The 16,871-nt window shown below is 42.6% G+C and overlaps 1 protein-coding gene across 1 annotated transcript in view; it reads right to left on the bottom strand.

The window, feature by feature from the left end:
* Positions 1-16,294, bottom strand: part of otop2 (otopetrin 2) — a 105,901-nt gene extending 89,607 nt beyond the window's left edge. Inside the window, exons 1-2 of the mRNA XM_073026580.1 lie at positions 16,177-16,294; positions 8,727-9,145 (exon numbers count right to left, since the gene is read on the bottom strand). Coding sequence (XP_072882681.1) covers positions 8,727-9,078 — 352 coding nt within the window. The 5' untranslated portion in view covers positions 9,079-9,145; positions 16,177-16,294. The remainder of the gene's footprint in view (positions 1-8,726; positions 9,146-16,176) is intronic.
* Between the last annotated feature and the right edge of the window lie 577 nt (positions 16,295-16,871).

The following is a 16,871-nucleotide window of genomic DNA, read 5'->3' as shown; positions in this document are numbered from 1 at the left end:
TTGCTCTTTCTAAATTGCCGAAACGAATTGACAACCCAATAGTTAAACATACTTTACGTATATACTTTACATACTTTTTTGGAAGAGGACAGCGAGGCTGAGAAGAAGTGCGGCGGCGGCCATTTTCAAATTGCTTCTCAGATCGGAGTTCTGAGAGGCGGGACTGCGCAGGCGCGTGAAGGAGGCCTGGGAAGGAGGGAAGATATAAAAAGAACGCAGCCTTAAGCAGCGGGCAGCTTCGTTTGCGGGCAGCGGAGTGAGCCGGGAGCAGAGTGTAGGGCTTGGGCTCAGAGGGCTTAGGTGGAAGAGGGCACAGTAGGCTTATCTTTTAGTTCTTGTTATTTTCAGTTATTCGGGAGGTATGAGTGTGAGGGCAGCTTGTTGTTCTCGGTGTCGGATGTGGGAGATCCTGGAGTCTCCGAGCCTCCCGGACGTCCACATCTGCGCCAGGTGCGCCGAACTGCAGCTCCTGAGGGACCGAATTGGGGAACTGGAGCTGCAGCTCGATGACCTTCGCCTGGTCAGGGAGAGTGAGGAGGTGATAGAGAGGAGTTACAGGCAGGTGGTCACTCCGGGGCCACGGGAGGCAGATAGGTGGGTCACGATCAGGAAGGGGAAGGGGCAGGTACTAGAGAGTACCCCAGTGGCTGTACCCCTTGACAATAAGTACTCATGTTTGAGTACTGTTGGGGGGGACAGCCTACCTGGAGGAAGTGACAGTGGCCGGGCCTCCGGCACAGAGGACGGCCCTGTAGCTCAGAAGGGTAGGGATAGAAGAAAGAGGACCATAGTAATAGGGGACTCGATAGTCAGGGGTTCAGACAGGCGGTTCTGTGGAGGTGATCGGGAGTCCCGGATGGTAGTTTGCCTCCCTGGTGCCAGGGTCCGGGACGTTTCTGATCGCGTCCAAGATATCCTGAAGTGGGAGGGTGAGGAGCCAGAGGTCGTGGTACATGTAGGTACCAATGACATAGGTAGGAAAGGGGAAGAGGTCCTGAAACGAGAGTATAGGGAGTTAGGAAGGCAGTTAAGAAGAAGGACCGCAAAGGTAGTAATCTCGGGATTACTGCCTGTACCACGCGACAGTGAGAGTAGGAATGGAATTAGGTGGAGGATGAATGCGTGGTTGAGGGATTGGAGCAGGGGGCAGGGATTCAAGTTTCTGGATCATTGGGACCTCTTCTGGGGCAGGCGTGACCTGTTCAAGAAGGACGGGTTACACTTGAATCCTGGGGGGACCAATATCCTAGCGGGGAGGTTTGCTAGGGCTACGGGGCAGACTTTAAACTAGTAAGATGGGGGGGCGGAAATCAATTTGAGGAAACTATGGGAGAGGAGGTTAGTTCACCAGTAGAGCAAGTAAGTAGACCGTGTGTGAGGGAGGACAGGCAGGTGATGGAGGAGGGATGCGCTCAGCCCGAAGTTGTAGGGGAGAAGAAAGAAAAGGATAATAAATTTGAATGCATTGCTAGGGATGAAAAGAGAGGAGGAGGTGGAGAGTATCTTAAATGTATCTATTTTAATGCTAGGAGCATTGTAAGAAAGGTGGATGAGCTTAAAGTGTGGATTGATACATGGAATTATGATGTTGTAGCTATTAGTGAAACATGGTTGCAGGAAGGGTGTGATTGGCAACTAAATATTCCTGGATTTAGTTGCTTCAGGTGTGATAGAGTAGGAGGGGCCAGAGGAGGAGGTGTTGCATTGCTTGTCCGAGAAAATCTTATGGCGGTGCTTTGGAAGGATAGATTACAGAGCTCCTCTAGGGAGGCTATTTGGGTGGAATTGAGGAATGGGAAAGGTGTAGTAACACTGATAGGAGTGTATTATAGGCCACCTAATGGGGAGCGTGAGTTGGAAGAGCAAATGTGTAAGGAGATAGCAGATATTTGTAGTAAACACAAGGTGGTGATTGTGGGAGATTTTAATTTTCCACACATAGATTGGGAAGCTCATTCTGTAAAAGGGCTGGATGGTTTAGAGTTTGTGAAATGTGTGCAGGATAGCTTTTTGCAACAATACATAGAAGTACCGACTAGAGATGGGGCAGTGTTGGATCTCCTGTTAGGGAATGCGATAGGTCAGCTGACAGATGTATGTGTTGGGGAGCACTTCGGGTCCAGTGATCACAATAGCATTAGCTTCAATATAATTATGGAGAAGGACAGGACTGGACCTAGAGTTGAGATTTTTGATTGGAGAAAGGCTAACTTTGAGGAGATGCGCAGGGATTTAGAGAGAGTGGAATGGGTCAAGTTGTTTTATGGGAAGGATGTAATAGAGAAATGGAGGTCATTTAAGGGTGAAATTATGAGGGTACAGAATCTTTATGTTCCTGTTCGGTTGAAAGGAAAGATTAAAGGTTTGAAAGCGCCATGGTTTTCAAGGGATATTAGAAACTTGGTTCGAAAAAAGAGGGATGTCTACAATAGATATAGGCAGCATGGAGTAAAGGAATTGCTCGAGGAATATAAAGAATGTAAAAGGAAACTTAAGAAAGAGATTAGAAAAGCTAAAAGAAGTTACGAGTTTGGTTTGGCAAATAAGGTGGAAGTAAATCCGAAAGGCTTCTACAGTTATATTAAAAGCAAGAGGATAGTGAGGGATAAAATTGGTCCCTTAGAGAATCAGGGTGGTCAGCTATGTGTGGAGCCGAGGGAGATGGGAGAGATTTTGAACGATTTCTTCTCTTCGGTATTCACTAAGGAGAAGGATATCGAATGGTGTAAGGTGTGGGAAACAAGTAAGGAAGTTATGGAACCTATGACAATTAAAGAGGTGGAAGTACTGGCGCTTTTAAGAAATTTAAAAGTGGATAAATCTCCGGGTCCTGACCGGATATTCCCCAGGACCTTGAGGGAAGTTTGTGTAGAGATAGCAGGAGCTCTGACGGAGATCTTTCAGATGTCATTAGAAACAGGGATTGTGCCGGAGGATTGGCGTATTGCTCATGTGGTTCCATTGTTTAAAAAGGGTTCTAGAAGTAAGCCTGGCAATTATAGACCTGTCAGTTTGACATCAGTGGTGGGTAAATTAATGGAAAGTATTCTTAGAGATAGTATTTATAATTATCTGGATAGACAGGATCTGATTAGGAGTAGCCAGCATGGATTTGTGCGTGGAAGGTCATGTTTGACAAACCTTATTGAATTTTTTGAAGTAGTTACGAGGAATGTTGACGAGGGTAAGGCAGTGGATGTAGTCTATATGGACTTCAGCAAGGCCTTTGACAAAGTTCCACATGGAAGGTTAGTTAAGAAGGTTCAGTCGTTAGGTATTAGTGCTGGAGTAATAAAATGGATTCAACAGTGGCTAGATGGGAGATGCCAGAGAGTAGTGGTGGATAATTGTTTATCGGGATGGAGGCCGGTGACTAGCGGGGTGCCTCAGGGATCTGTTTTGGGCCCAATGTTGTTTGTAATATACATAAATGATCTGGATGATGGGGTGGTAAATTGGATTAGTAAGTATGCTGATGATACTAAGGTAGGAGGTGTTGTGGATAATGAGGTGGGTTTTCAAAGCTTGCAGGGAGATTTATGCCGGTTAGAAGAATGGGCTGAACGTTGGCAGATGGAGTTTAATGCTGAGAAGTGTGAGGTTCTACATTTTGGCAGGAATAATCCAAATAGAACATACAGGGTAAATGGTAGGGCATTGAGGAATGCAGTGGAACAGAGAGATCTAGGAATAACAGTGCATAGTTCCCTGAAGGTGGAGTCTCATGTAGATAGGGTGGTGAAGAAGGCTTTTGGAACGCTGGCCTTTATAAATCAGAGCATTGAGTACAGAAGTTGGGATGTAATGTTAAAATTGTACAAGGCATTGGTAAGGCCAAATTTGGAATATTGTGTACAGTTCTGGTCACCGAATTATAGGAAAGATATCAATAAATTAGAGAGAGTGCAGAGACGATTTACTAGGATGTTACCAGGGTTTCAGCACTTAAGTTACAGAGAAAGGTTGAACAAGTTAGGTCTCTATTCATTGGAGCGTAGAAGGTTGAGGGGGGATTTGATCGAGGTATTTAAAATGTTGAGAGGGATAGATAGAGTTGACGTGAATAGGCTGTTTCCATTGAGAGTAGGGGAGATTCAAACGAGAGGACATGATTTGAGAGTTAGGGGGCAAAAGTTTAAGGGAAACACGAGGGGGTATTTCTTTACTCAGAGAGTGATAGCTGTGTGGAATGAGCTTCCTGTAGAAGTAGTAGAGGCCAGATCAGTTGTGTCATTTAAGGTAAAATTGGATAGGTATATGGATAGGAAAGGAGTGGAGGGTTATGGGCTGAGTGCGGGTAGGTGGGACTAGGTGAGATTAAGAGTTCGGCACGGACTAGGAGGGCCGGAATGGCCTGTTTCCGTGCTGTGATTGTTATATGGTTATATATGGTTATATGATTTCAATTTTGGAAATTTTTTGGGTTGACTCAATTTGTTTTAAATATTCCTATTGTATCCAATTGCTTTTTTTATCCTTCTATTATAGACCAAGCTTATTCAGCTTGGAAGACTAAAGGATTACTACGTTTTTCCGATTTATTTTTGGATAATTATTTTATGTCTTTTGAGCAATTATCTAATAAATATAATTTGCCTAGATTTCATTTTTTTTAGATATTTACAGATTAGGAATTTCTTAAATACTGTACTTCCTACTTCTCCAAATTTTGCGTCTTCAGTTATTTTGGAGAATTTGTTTGAACTAAATCCTTCTCAGAAAGGGCTAATATCAAAACTTTACAATATAATTATGAAGATACGTTCAGAGCCCTTCTATAAGACTAAAAATGATTGGGAAAGAGAACTTAACCTTACTATCCCTATTGAAAATTGGGATAAAATTCTTCAATTAGTTAATACATCATCTATATGTACTAAACATTCATTAATACAGTTTAAGGTTGTGCATAGGGCTCATATGTCCAAGGATAAATTGGCTCATTTTTATTCCTATATAAATCCTATTTGTGACAGATGTCATTCTGAGATAGCGTCTTTAACTCATATGTTCTGGTCGTGTCCGTTTTTGAAAAAATATTGGAAAGACATTTTTGATACTATTTCTGCGGTATTGAACATTGATTTACAACCTCATCCTATTACTGCAATTTTTGGTTTACCAATGATGGATTCACACCATTTATCCTCTTCCGCTTGTTGAATGATTGCATTTCTTACATTAATGGCTAGAAGATCTATTTTGTTGAATTGAAAAGAAATTAATCCTCCTACCGTATTTCATTGGTTTTCTCAAACTATGTTATGTCTAAATTTAGACAAAATTAGAAGTGGTGTATTTGATACTTCTATTAAATTTGAAAAGATATGGAGACCATTTATTCAATATTTTCATATGATGTAATATGACCCTGTTCCAAGCCTATTTGTTTTTCCAGTTTCGGTTTTATATATGTTGAGAGGATCGGAGTTGACAACACTGATGATTTTGTATTTTTGTGAGATATTATAAACAGCCCTTTTTTTCTTTTTCCATTTTTTCTTTTTCTCTTTTTTCTTTTTTTGTTTTTTTCCTTATTAGTTAGATTATTAGATTAGTTTTTTTTGCATATTTTTTTTCTTTTTCTTTTTTCTGTTTTTTTTATTATATATTATGATATACCTAGGTTTGCCTTGTTTATTTGTATATTGTATCGTCCATGATTTGGGATTACTCATTTATACTGTAATCATTGCTTATGTATTCTTTCATGTTCAGTTGAAATGTGTATATTTGTAATCCCATTATCTTGGTATCAATTTTATTTTGTTGATATTAATAATAATAATAAAAAGATTGAAAAAGAAAGAAAGGAATAGTTAAATGGAATTGGAGGTTGTTGTGATTGGAGGGATGGGTGGCTAGGTAGATTGGTATGTGATTAGAGAATTGAAGGGATGGACAGGTCAGTGTGTGGTTAGAGAAATCGGTGAAATGAATAGGTTACTGTGTGATTGGAGATATTAATGGGATGGACATTTCATTTTTGTTGGAGTAATCAGTGGGATAGACATATCAGTGTGTTATTGAAGAGATTGTTAGGATGGATACATTAGTGTGTGATTGGAGAGATCAGTGGTATGGAGATGTCAGTGTTTAATTGGAGAGATCAGTGGGGTGGAGAGGTCCCTGTATTATTGGAGGGCTTGATGGATCAGTGGCAGAGTATGTGAAGGATTAATCAGTGGAATAGTGAGGTCAGTATGTGATTGGCAATTCAGTGGAATGGTCATGTCAGTTGGTGATTGGCAAGTCTGGTATGTGATGGGATAGATCTTGGGATGCACACGTCTATGTGATTGGAATGATTGCTGGGATGGACTAGTCAGTCAACTGGAGGAACAAGTAGGCTGGTCAGGTCATTATGTGATAGGATAGATGATGAAATGAAGAGGTCAGCATGTGACTGGAGAGATCATAGGATGGACAGATCGGTCTGTGAAGGGTTGATAGTGGTCAGACAGGCGTGCAAGTTGATTGATTTGTGGGATGGACAGGTTGGTGTGTGTTTGGAGATATTTGTGGATGGACAGGAAATTGTGATTGGAGACACTAGAGGAATGGACAGGTCAATGTGTGACTGGAGAAATTAGTGTAATGGATACATGAGTGTGATTAGAGTGGACAGACTGGTGTGTAATTTGGGACTTTGGCTGTATGAGCAGGTGATTGGAGAGATTGGTGCAATTGTAAGTTTGGTGTGTGAAGCAGTGGATTGTGGAAAGGATAGGTCAGTGTGTGAAGAGATAATTGTGATGGTCACGTCAGTGTATGAAGTGATAGATCAAGGAATGGACATGTTAGTATGTTATTGCAGAGATCAGTGGTATGGACAGGCTAGTGTGTCTGGAGAGATCAGCAGGAGAGTCAGGCTGGAATGTGATTGGAGTGATCTGTGTAATTGGAGAGATTGGAGTAACAGACAGGTCCCTGTGCAATTGATAAGTTGGGTAGACTGGACAGGTCTGTGTGTAATTAGAGAGATTGTTGAAATAGACTAATCAGTGTATAATTGGAGAGATTGGTAGGATGGACCGTTCAGTATGTCAGTAGGATGGGAGAGATGTTGGGATGGAGAGGTCAGTATATGATTCAACAGATCATAGGATGGACAGGTTGGTGTATGATGGAAATGATCATGAAATTCAGATGTCAGTGGGTGATTAGAGAAATCCTTAGGATGGACAGGTTGGCATTTGATAGGTCTGTGATAGGTTGATGAGTAAATGGGGAGACTGATGGATGGACATATGTCACTGTGATTGTTAAGGTTCGTGGGATGGACAAATCTGCGTATGGTATGAGTGGTGGGAATGTGTGATTGCAGAGATCAATGGGGTGGACAGGTCAGTGTGCAACAGCATAAATCACAGGATAGACAGGTTGGTGGATAGATTGTGGAATGGAGAAATTGTGTGATTGAAGAGGTCATGAGTTGCATTGGTCATCTTGTGATTCAAGTGGATGGATGGACAATTTGGTATGTGAAGGGTTGATAGTGAGATGGAAGAGTCTAATTGCAGTTTGATAGATCTATAATGGTCATTGTGTGATTGAAGAGCTCAGTGGGATTGATGGAGTGGTGTGTGATCAGAGACATTGGTGGGATAGACAGATTGGTTTGTGATTGGCGAGATTCGTGGGATGGACATGTCAGTATGTGATAGAAGAGATCATTTGGATTGAAAGGTCATCATGTAATGATGAGATCGCTGTATGATTAGGGAGATCATTTGATGGATAAGTCGGCATGTGATTGAAAGGACCAGTGGAATGGTCAGGTTGGTGTGTGAAGCAATAGGTTGTGAAATGGGAAGGTTGATGTGTGATTGAAGAGACTGGTGGGATCAACAGCTGAGTGTGTGAGGGGATAGATTAGAGGGATGAACAGGTTGGTGTGATTGGTGGGTGAAGAGTTTGGTGTGTAATAGTTTAGTTCTTCGGTTGGAGAGGTCAGTGTCTGATTAGTGAGGTCGGTATATAAGGGGATAGGTTGTTGGTTGGACAGCTTGGCGTGTGATTTTATAGATCTGTGGGATAGACCAGTTGGTATGTGTTGGGATAAATCATGAGATGGACAGGTTGGATTTGTTTATCTTCCACCCATCATAGCCACAACAAAATATATTTGAAATGTTGTCCTGCAGGAAATGCAAAAGCAATGTTAGGCACAGCACATAGTACTGTCAAACAAACACAAAATTATGGCAGAACTCAGCAGGCCAGACAGCATCTATGGGAGGAGGTAATAACGATGTTTCAGGCCGAAACCCTGAACAACATGCCTGCTACACCAGCCACAATTATCAGGGTGGCTACAATCACATTTCAGCCTGGAGACAGCCAATTATAAGTGTATAAGATTATGGGAGGCATTTTGAAGGATTGACAGTCAGCATGTTTTTCCCATTGTAATGAGATCAGAAACAAACTGACACAGATTTAAGGTGAGAGGAAGCAGTTTTAAATGGATCTGAGGGATAAGCATTTTACACAGAGGGTGGCTGATCTCTGGGTTGTGCTGCCACAGGAGATGGTGGATTGAGATACAGTCACTGTGTTTAAGAGACATTTAGAGAAACAGTTAAAAAGAGGGATACGATCCTAATGGGATTATTGTAGATGGGTAAAATAGACCAGCATGGAATAGATGGACTGAAAGGCCTATTTCCATGCTGTATTACTCTGAGTCCATGAGAAGTTTGGGATAAAATCCATTGACTGACCTCTGAGCCAGATGGCTCCAGCATGGAGATCCCGGTGAATAAGATCATGTGTGATGGACTGGTGACACATCATCCAGCCCACAGCCAGAGACGCCAGTACCATCAGCAGGATCAGTACTGTGTCCCCTGGCACCAATGAGCGGTTGAAGATGGAGCTCAGGACAAAAGCTGCTCCAAGGAAGAGGATATTCATCGCCAGCAGCCCCGACAGCTGCTGGCTGCGTTTCTCTGCTGCTTCCATACTCTGGCTGTTTCTTATGGCACTCTCATCCTTTGAAGTACTTCCTTGCTCCTTGGGCTTGCTGGTGTTAGTGCCCATAACATCAGCTTCCACTTCATCTGTTTTCACCATCTCCCAGATCAACGTCTGATACCAGCTCAATCTCCAGAGTTCTTCCTGACCTCAGACTCCACGCCTTCTGAAGGAAAGAATACCAGCTTTCCATTATCTTCTGTGTTCTCCCATTCCTGATCAGCCTACCTCCCCCCCTATCCTTTTGTAAACACCTGTAGTGAGGCCACACTGTCTCAGCACACTACCCTGCCCCTGCAGCTGGTCTGCTGGGGAAACACAATGAGTTCAGAGGTAACTGACTCGACAGCAGGGGAGTCATTGTCTGGCTCATTCTTGGAACAGGTCGAGTAGAAGGGAGACAGGACCAATGGAATAAAGGAGAACAGTGGAGGTGGGGTGAGGTAAGCTGTGGTGGATACACCATGTATATGAGAACGTTACAGGAGGGAGGGCATTTACCCTCAATCTGAGCCCTTCTCATCTGGCCCCTTTGTTCAACACCACTCGAAGCCTGCTGTTTGATTATTATACATAGAACAGTGCAGCAAAGGAAGAGGCTCTTTGGTCCACGATGTTGGCCCAACCCAATTAAATCAGTAATTAAATGAATAACCTGCCTGGTCCCCTCTGTCTATATAATGTCTAAATGTCTCTTAAACTCTCTAATGTACCTGCCTCTACCAACACTCTAGGCAGCACATTCCATGCATCCATTACTTTCTGTATAAAAAGCTTGCCCCTCACATCTCCTTTGAAATTACCCCCCTTACCTTAAATGCATGCCTTCTCTTCTTAGACATTTTAACTGTCTGTCTACTCTATGTATGCTTCTCGCAATATTATAACCCATGAAGAGATCTCTCAGCCTCCACTATTCCAGAGAAAATCACCCAAGTTTGTTCAACCTCTCATTATAGCACATGTTCTTAACTGGTACTGTCTCTTTACATTTGACCTTGCAAGGTACACCATTTCATATTTGTCTGGGTTAAACACAATTTGCCATTTCTCCTCCCATATTTGCAACTGATCTATAATTCACTATATTCTTTGTCAGTCTTCCACACTATATATAATACCACCAATCTTCATATCATCTTCAAACTTACTAACTTACCCATCTACATTTTCATCAAAAAGAACAGAGGTCCCAGCACAGATCCTTGCGAAACACCACTAATGACAGAACTCCAGCTAGAATAAATTCCTTCAATCACAATACTGTCTTCTATGGGCAAGGCAGTTCTGAATCCAAATGGCCAATTCACCATGGATCCTGTGCATCTTAATCTTCTGGATGAGCCTCCCAAGAGGGACCCTGTCAAACGCCTTACTAAAATCCTTGTAAACATCAGCTACAACTCTACCTACATCAATCATTCAAAAAACTCAATCAAGTTTATGAAACACAACTTGCCCTGCACAAAGCCATGCTGACTCTCCCTAATTAGTTCTCCAAATGTACATGAATCCTCTCCCTAATAATTCTTTCCAGGAACTTCCCTACCATTGACATGAGACTCACTGGTCTGTGGTTTCCAAGATTATCCCTGGTTCCCTTCATGAACAATGGAACAACATTAGCTATTTGCCAGTCTTCTGGAACCTTGGCTCTGGTTCTCTTAGCGAGAACACGAAGACTTTGGTCAAGGCCCCAGCAGTTTCTTGCCTCCTTCAAGAACCTGGGAAATCTCCCATCAGGCCATGAGGACATCCACCTTACTACCTCCTCATTTACTTTGAAATACCCTATTAATAGAGTATATTAATATACTTGGCACTGATCTTGCCAACACCCCATCCCAGTATCTTTCTCCTTGGTAAATATTGATGTAAAGTACTCACTAACAGCTTCATCCACATCCTCTGAATCCAAGCAAATGTTCTCCTTTTTTTTAAGTGGTCCCAACCGCTTACTAGTTATCCTCTTGCTCTTTATGTATTTATGATGCCTCAGGATTCTCTTTAATCCTACTTATAAAGGACTTTACGTGGCCTCTCCTGGCTTTCTTACTTCACTTCATGAGTTCTTTTCTGGCTTTATTTATCAGTCTCAAGAGCTCTGTTTGATGCTAGCTTCTTAAGCTTTACATACCTTTTCTTTCTCTTCTTGACTTAATTCATCACCTCTCTCAACATCCAACGTTCTCTTACTTTGCCATTCTTGTCCTTCCTTCAGACATGTTTTATCTGTCCTGTATTCTGTGCAGTTGGCCTCAAACTCCCTCTGCATGGGTGGACTTACCCAAAAATAGCTGTTCCCAATTAACTCTCCCCAGTTCCTGCCTCATAGAGCATAGAACATAGAACAGTACAATACAGCACAGGAACAGGCCTTCAGCCCACAATGTTGTGTTGAATCATTTAAAGAGTAAATCAACCCCCCCCCCCAGAACTAATCCCTCTTACCTACACAATGCCTATATCCCTCACATTCATGTCTCTATCTAAATGTCTCTTAGAAGCCTCTAATGTATTTGCCACTACCATCATACCAGGCAGTGCACTCCAGGCGTCCATAACTCTGAGTAAAAAAACTTACCCCTCACATCTCCCTTGAACCTAACGCCTCTCGCCTTCAATGCATGCCCTCTGGTGTTAGACATTTCTACCCTAGGAAAAAGATACTCCCTGTCTACTCTATCCATGCCTCTCATAATCTTATAAACCTCTATCAGATCTCCAACTCAACCTCCGCCAATCCAGAGGAAATAACTCGTCCAGCTTCTCATGATTGCACATGCCCTGTAAACCAGGCAGCATCCTGGTCAACCAATTCTGCACTCTCTCCAAAGCCTCAACATCCTTCCAATAGTGGGGCAACTAGAACTGTATGCAATACTCCAGGTATGGCCTAATTAGAGCTTTATGAAGTTGCAACATAACCTTTTGACTTTTGAACTCAAGGCCCAGACTAATAAAAGCAAATATTCCATAAACCTTCTTAACCACATTATTGACCTATGTAGCCACTTTCAAGGTGCTATGAATTTGGACCTTATGATCTCTCTGCGCTGCAACACTGGTAAGGATCTTGCCCTTAACAGTGTACTGTCTCCTTGTATTTGCCCTACCAAGGTGCAACACCTCACATTTATCTGGGTTAAGCTCCATCTGCCATTTGGCTTCCTATATTAGCAACTGATCTATATTGCATTGTATTTTTACCAGTCTTCTACACTATCCACAGCTCCACAATTTTGGTTTCATCCAAAAATATACTAACCCCCCCCCCCCCATCTATATTTCAACCAGGTGTTTTATATACATTACAAACAACAGTGGTCCCAGCACGGATCTCAGCAGAACACCTCTAATTACAGACCTGCAGCTCGATTAAGTCTCTTCAGCCACCACCCTGTCTTGTATGCACAGGCCAGTTCTGATTCCAAACAGCTAATCTGCTGCAGACCTCATGCATTTTAATCTTCTGGTTTAGCCTCTCATGAGGGACTTTGTCAGACACTTTACTGAATTCCATGTAGACAACATCCACTGTCCTACCTTCATCAATCTCTCTTGTCACCTTGTCAAAACCTTAATCATGTTGGTAAGACATGACCTCTCCCACATAAAGCCTAATTGGCTCTCCCTAATCAGGCCATGAGTTTCCAAATGTTCATATATCCTATCCCGAAGAATTTTTTCCAGCAATTTCCTTACATCTGACCTGAGATTCACAGGATTTTCCCTTGTTCCCTTCTTAAATAGAGGTACACAATTAGCCACTCACTAGTCCTCCTGGACCTTGCCTGTGCCTAGAAAAGACACAAAACTACTGGACAGGGTCCCAGTAATCTCATCTCTTGCCTCCTTCAATAACCTGGGGTAAATCGCATCAGGCCCTGGGAAATTATCTACCTTAATGTTCATTAGGAAGCCTGACACTTCCTCTTCCCTGATCTCTAAATGCCCTAATGTATTTATACACTCATCTATGATTGCTTGGTCCTCCATGTCCTTTTCCTTGGTAATTATAGAAGCAAAATACTTATTAAATACCTCACTCACATTCTCCACATCCAAAGAAGTGTTTCCCTCTTTATCCTTGAGTGGTCCCACCCTCTCTCTAGTTATCCTCTTGCTCTTGATGTATGTATAGAATTCCTTGGGATTCATCTTAATCCTACTCACCAAGGACTTTCCATGGCCCCTCCTGGTTTGCCTAATTGCATTCTTTAGTTCTTTTTTGGCTTCTTTTTAATCCTCATGAACTCCATTTGATCCCAACTTTTGAAGCTTTACATACTTCCCCATTTTTTCTTGATTAAATTGAACATCCAATGTTCTCTTATCTTTCCATCCCCATCCTTCCTTCTAACAGGAACACACTTTTCCTGTACACTGTACAATTGATCATTGAACATCCTCCACATGCCTGATGTGAACTTGCAGGAAAAAAGGTGTTCATAATTTAACTTTTCTTGGTTCCTGCCTAATGCCCTCATCATTTGCCCTACTCCAATTTAAAAATCTCCATCAAGGACTATACCTAGAGAATTAAGGAGTTGTGGTTGGTATTATGAGTAATACTGTTGGAATTATGGCTCATCCACTGAAATGTCAGTCACCTGGCCAGGCTCATGACCCAACAGCCCCTCCTCTCATTGGACCGTCCACATATTTATTTAATAAACCCTCCTGGGTACACTTTCTGCCCCATCTAAACATCTTGCACCAAGGTGGTCCCAGTTTATAATGGGGAAGTTGAAATTCACCATGACAACCTAATTATTATTATTACATATTTACTTAATGTGTTTACTTATCTGTTCCTCTGTCCCAGTGGCTATTTAGGGATCTAGAAACATAGAAAACCTACAGCACAATATAGACCCTTTGGCCCACAAAACTGTGCCGAACATGTCCTTACCTGAGAAATTATCTAGGGTTACCCATAGCCCTCTATTTTTCTGAGCTCCATATACCTGTCCAGGAGTCTCTTAAAAGACCCTATTGTATCCGCCTCCACCACCATCACCGGCAGTCCATTCCACGCACTCACCACTCTCTGCGTAAAAAATCTTACTCCTGATATTTCCTCTGTACCTACTTCGAAGCACCTTAAAACTGTGCCCTCTCGTGATAGCCATTTCAACCCTGGGAAAAAGCCTGTAGTACAAATCCATCAGTGTGATAGGACCCATCCTATACCTGAGCTCTACCCAGATGGACTCGGTATCTGAACCTTCCATTATGTCTCCCCTGAATGCAGCTGTGATATTGTCCAATTAATAGTGTGATTCCCCGGTTTACCCTCTTCTCCATCTTTTCTGAGTCTTCAAAAACCTAGTACATTAATCATCCATTCCTGCCCCTCTCTCAGCCAAGTCTAATGGCCACAACACCACAGTTCCACGTACTGATCCATGCTCTAAATTCATCACCTTTACCCATAATACTCCTAGCATTAAAATACACACACTTCACATAATCCAACCCATTGTACCTGTTATTTCGATTTTGCCTTTCAATGCTTTCCATAACATCCAACTTCCTGTCTGATCCTTCACTTACTGACTGGGTGCTCTGTTTCCCAGACATCTGTAAACCTAGTTTAAACCCTCCTGAGTAGAATTAGCATACATCCCCTCTTGGTTTGGGTGCAACCTGTGCTTTTTGTTCAGGTCATTCCTTCCCTAGAAAAGATTCCAATGATCCAAGAACTTAAAACTCTGTCCCCTACACCATCCCCGAAACATCATTTGTGCCATCATCTGTCCCCTACATCATCTGTGCTATCATCCCATTCCTACCTGCACTAGCCCATGGTAATCCAAAGATTACTACCTTGGATTGCTACTTCTCTTCAGCCTCTGCACCCCATCCTGCATGGGGTGTTCTTGGACCCTAGCACCCGGGTGACAGCAGATCATCCTCTTTTGTGGCCACAGAATCTCCTGTATGTCCCCCTAACTACCGAGTCCCCTATCACTACCACATTACCTGACTTTACCCTTCCCTCTCAAGCCTCAGAGCCAGCCACAGTGCCACCAGTGTAGCTGCTGCTATTGTGCTCTGATGGGTCATTCCCAACCCTCCCCCCCCAGAAGTGTCTAAAAGAATATACTTGTTGCGGAGGGGATGGCCACAGGGTAACCCTGCACTGACTTCCTAATCCCTTTATCTCCCCGATGGTCACCCATCTATTGTCCAAAGCCTGTACTATGGGTGTGACCACCTCTTCAAAAGTCTCATCTATAATGACTTCAGCCTCCCAGATGATCCTAAGTATATCCAACTTCAGCTCAACTCCTTGACTCGGCCAGTCAGGAGCTGAAGTTGGGTGCACTTTCCAGAGATGTAGTCATCAGGGAAACCTTCAGGTATCCTGCATTCCTACATCTGACAGAAGGGGCATTCCATCCTGACTACTAAAAAAAATACTCTTGTAATTTGCCCTGCTCCAATTTAATAATCTCCTAAATCCATACTTATGTCTATCTTAAACCTTGTGCTCAAAAGGTATGATCACTGTTCGTTAACTGCTCAGCCACTGAAAGGTCCATCACCTGGCCAGGCTCATTACTCAACATCTGATCCAGTACAGCCTTCATATTGAATTAAGAAACCCTTTCAGATTCATTTGACAAATTCTGACCCATCTAAACCTTTTACACTCAGGTAGTCTCAATTTATATTAGGGAGGTCGATCCCCCATGACAACAACCCAATTGTTGTTAGCTGTTTCTTTAATCTGCCTGCATATTTGTTCCTCAATGTCTTGGCGGCTATTGAGGAGTCTATGGTACAATGCCATCAGAGTGATTGAACTGTTCCTGGTTATGAGTTCTACCCATATGGACAAGCACTCCATTATGTCTCCTCTGAGTGCAGTTGTGATATCCTCTCTTATTAGTTGTGCAATTATTTCCCTTTTACCTCCCTCTTATCTTTTCTCAAACATCAAAACCCTGACACATTAATCACCTATTCCTACCCCTGTCTCAACCGAGCGTCTGTAAATGTCCACAACATCATAGTTCCATGTATAATGGTTATCATTTGCAGATGGGGCTAATCAGGTGTGAAGTCTATGTCATTGCTGACCCTGTGCTATTTCAGCCAGTCAAACAAAGGTAATTCCCAACACCCGGACTCTGTTCTCACTTTCTGTATCCCTCGCACCCTCTTCCACGTACACCTTACACTTACCTTGGGACTCTTCACTGGCGGAAGAGGCAACTCAACTTATAACAAGTGCTTCACTTCAGCACTTCTGTGTGCTGCAGCAGAAGAATACGCGTGTGGACTGGATTCCAGAAGAAGCAGGTGAACACCACTGATACCACTCCTCTGCTAACACGCCCCAGGTTAATATCGACAAAGATTTATAGCATGGAGCGTTAACAAGACTGAGGGGCTGTGATTATGAAGAGGCTGGTGTTTAACTGTTTAGTGGACTGGAACGCCTATTTCTTCTGATCAGATCCAATAGCAGCTTCTGAGGTGCTTTCAGCAGATGGTAATGGTGCCTGTGCAGAGGTGTTTTGTAGGAGACTGCACTGCACTCCACTCTGACCAGATAAAGGAGAACCAAATGGTGAAGAATCCAGTTAATAATTATAGTGTGAAAAGACTGAGTCTGCATCAAAGTGAGTTTTCACACTGGCAAGCTACAAACATTGCACTGCCCTTCTGATCTCTTCTCAAATTAATCAACTAGTTTGACACTTAAATTCATAAATCCTTTAATTACAGGTGTATGAGTAATAAAGCAAATGTTATCATCATAATATAATCTACAACCTTTGATCCATTGACTGTGCAGTTTTTCTGCTTTGTGTTGTTGTTTAGCAGAAATGAGAACTAATCCCATAGGACCCTAATGGCAGTTGTATACAGGCCTT

Source organism: Hemitrygon akajei, chromosome 22 (genome assembly GCF_048418815.1).
Source record: "Hemitrygon akajei chromosome 22, sHemAka1.3, whole genome shotgun sequence".
Classification (NCBI taxonomy): domain Eukaryota; kingdom Metazoa; phylum Chordata; class Chondrichthyes; order Myliobatiformes; family Dasyatidae; genus Hemitrygon; species Hemitrygon akajei.
Note: the sequence above shows the minus strand (reverse complement) of the source record. Positions and strands in the feature narration are given on the sequence as shown.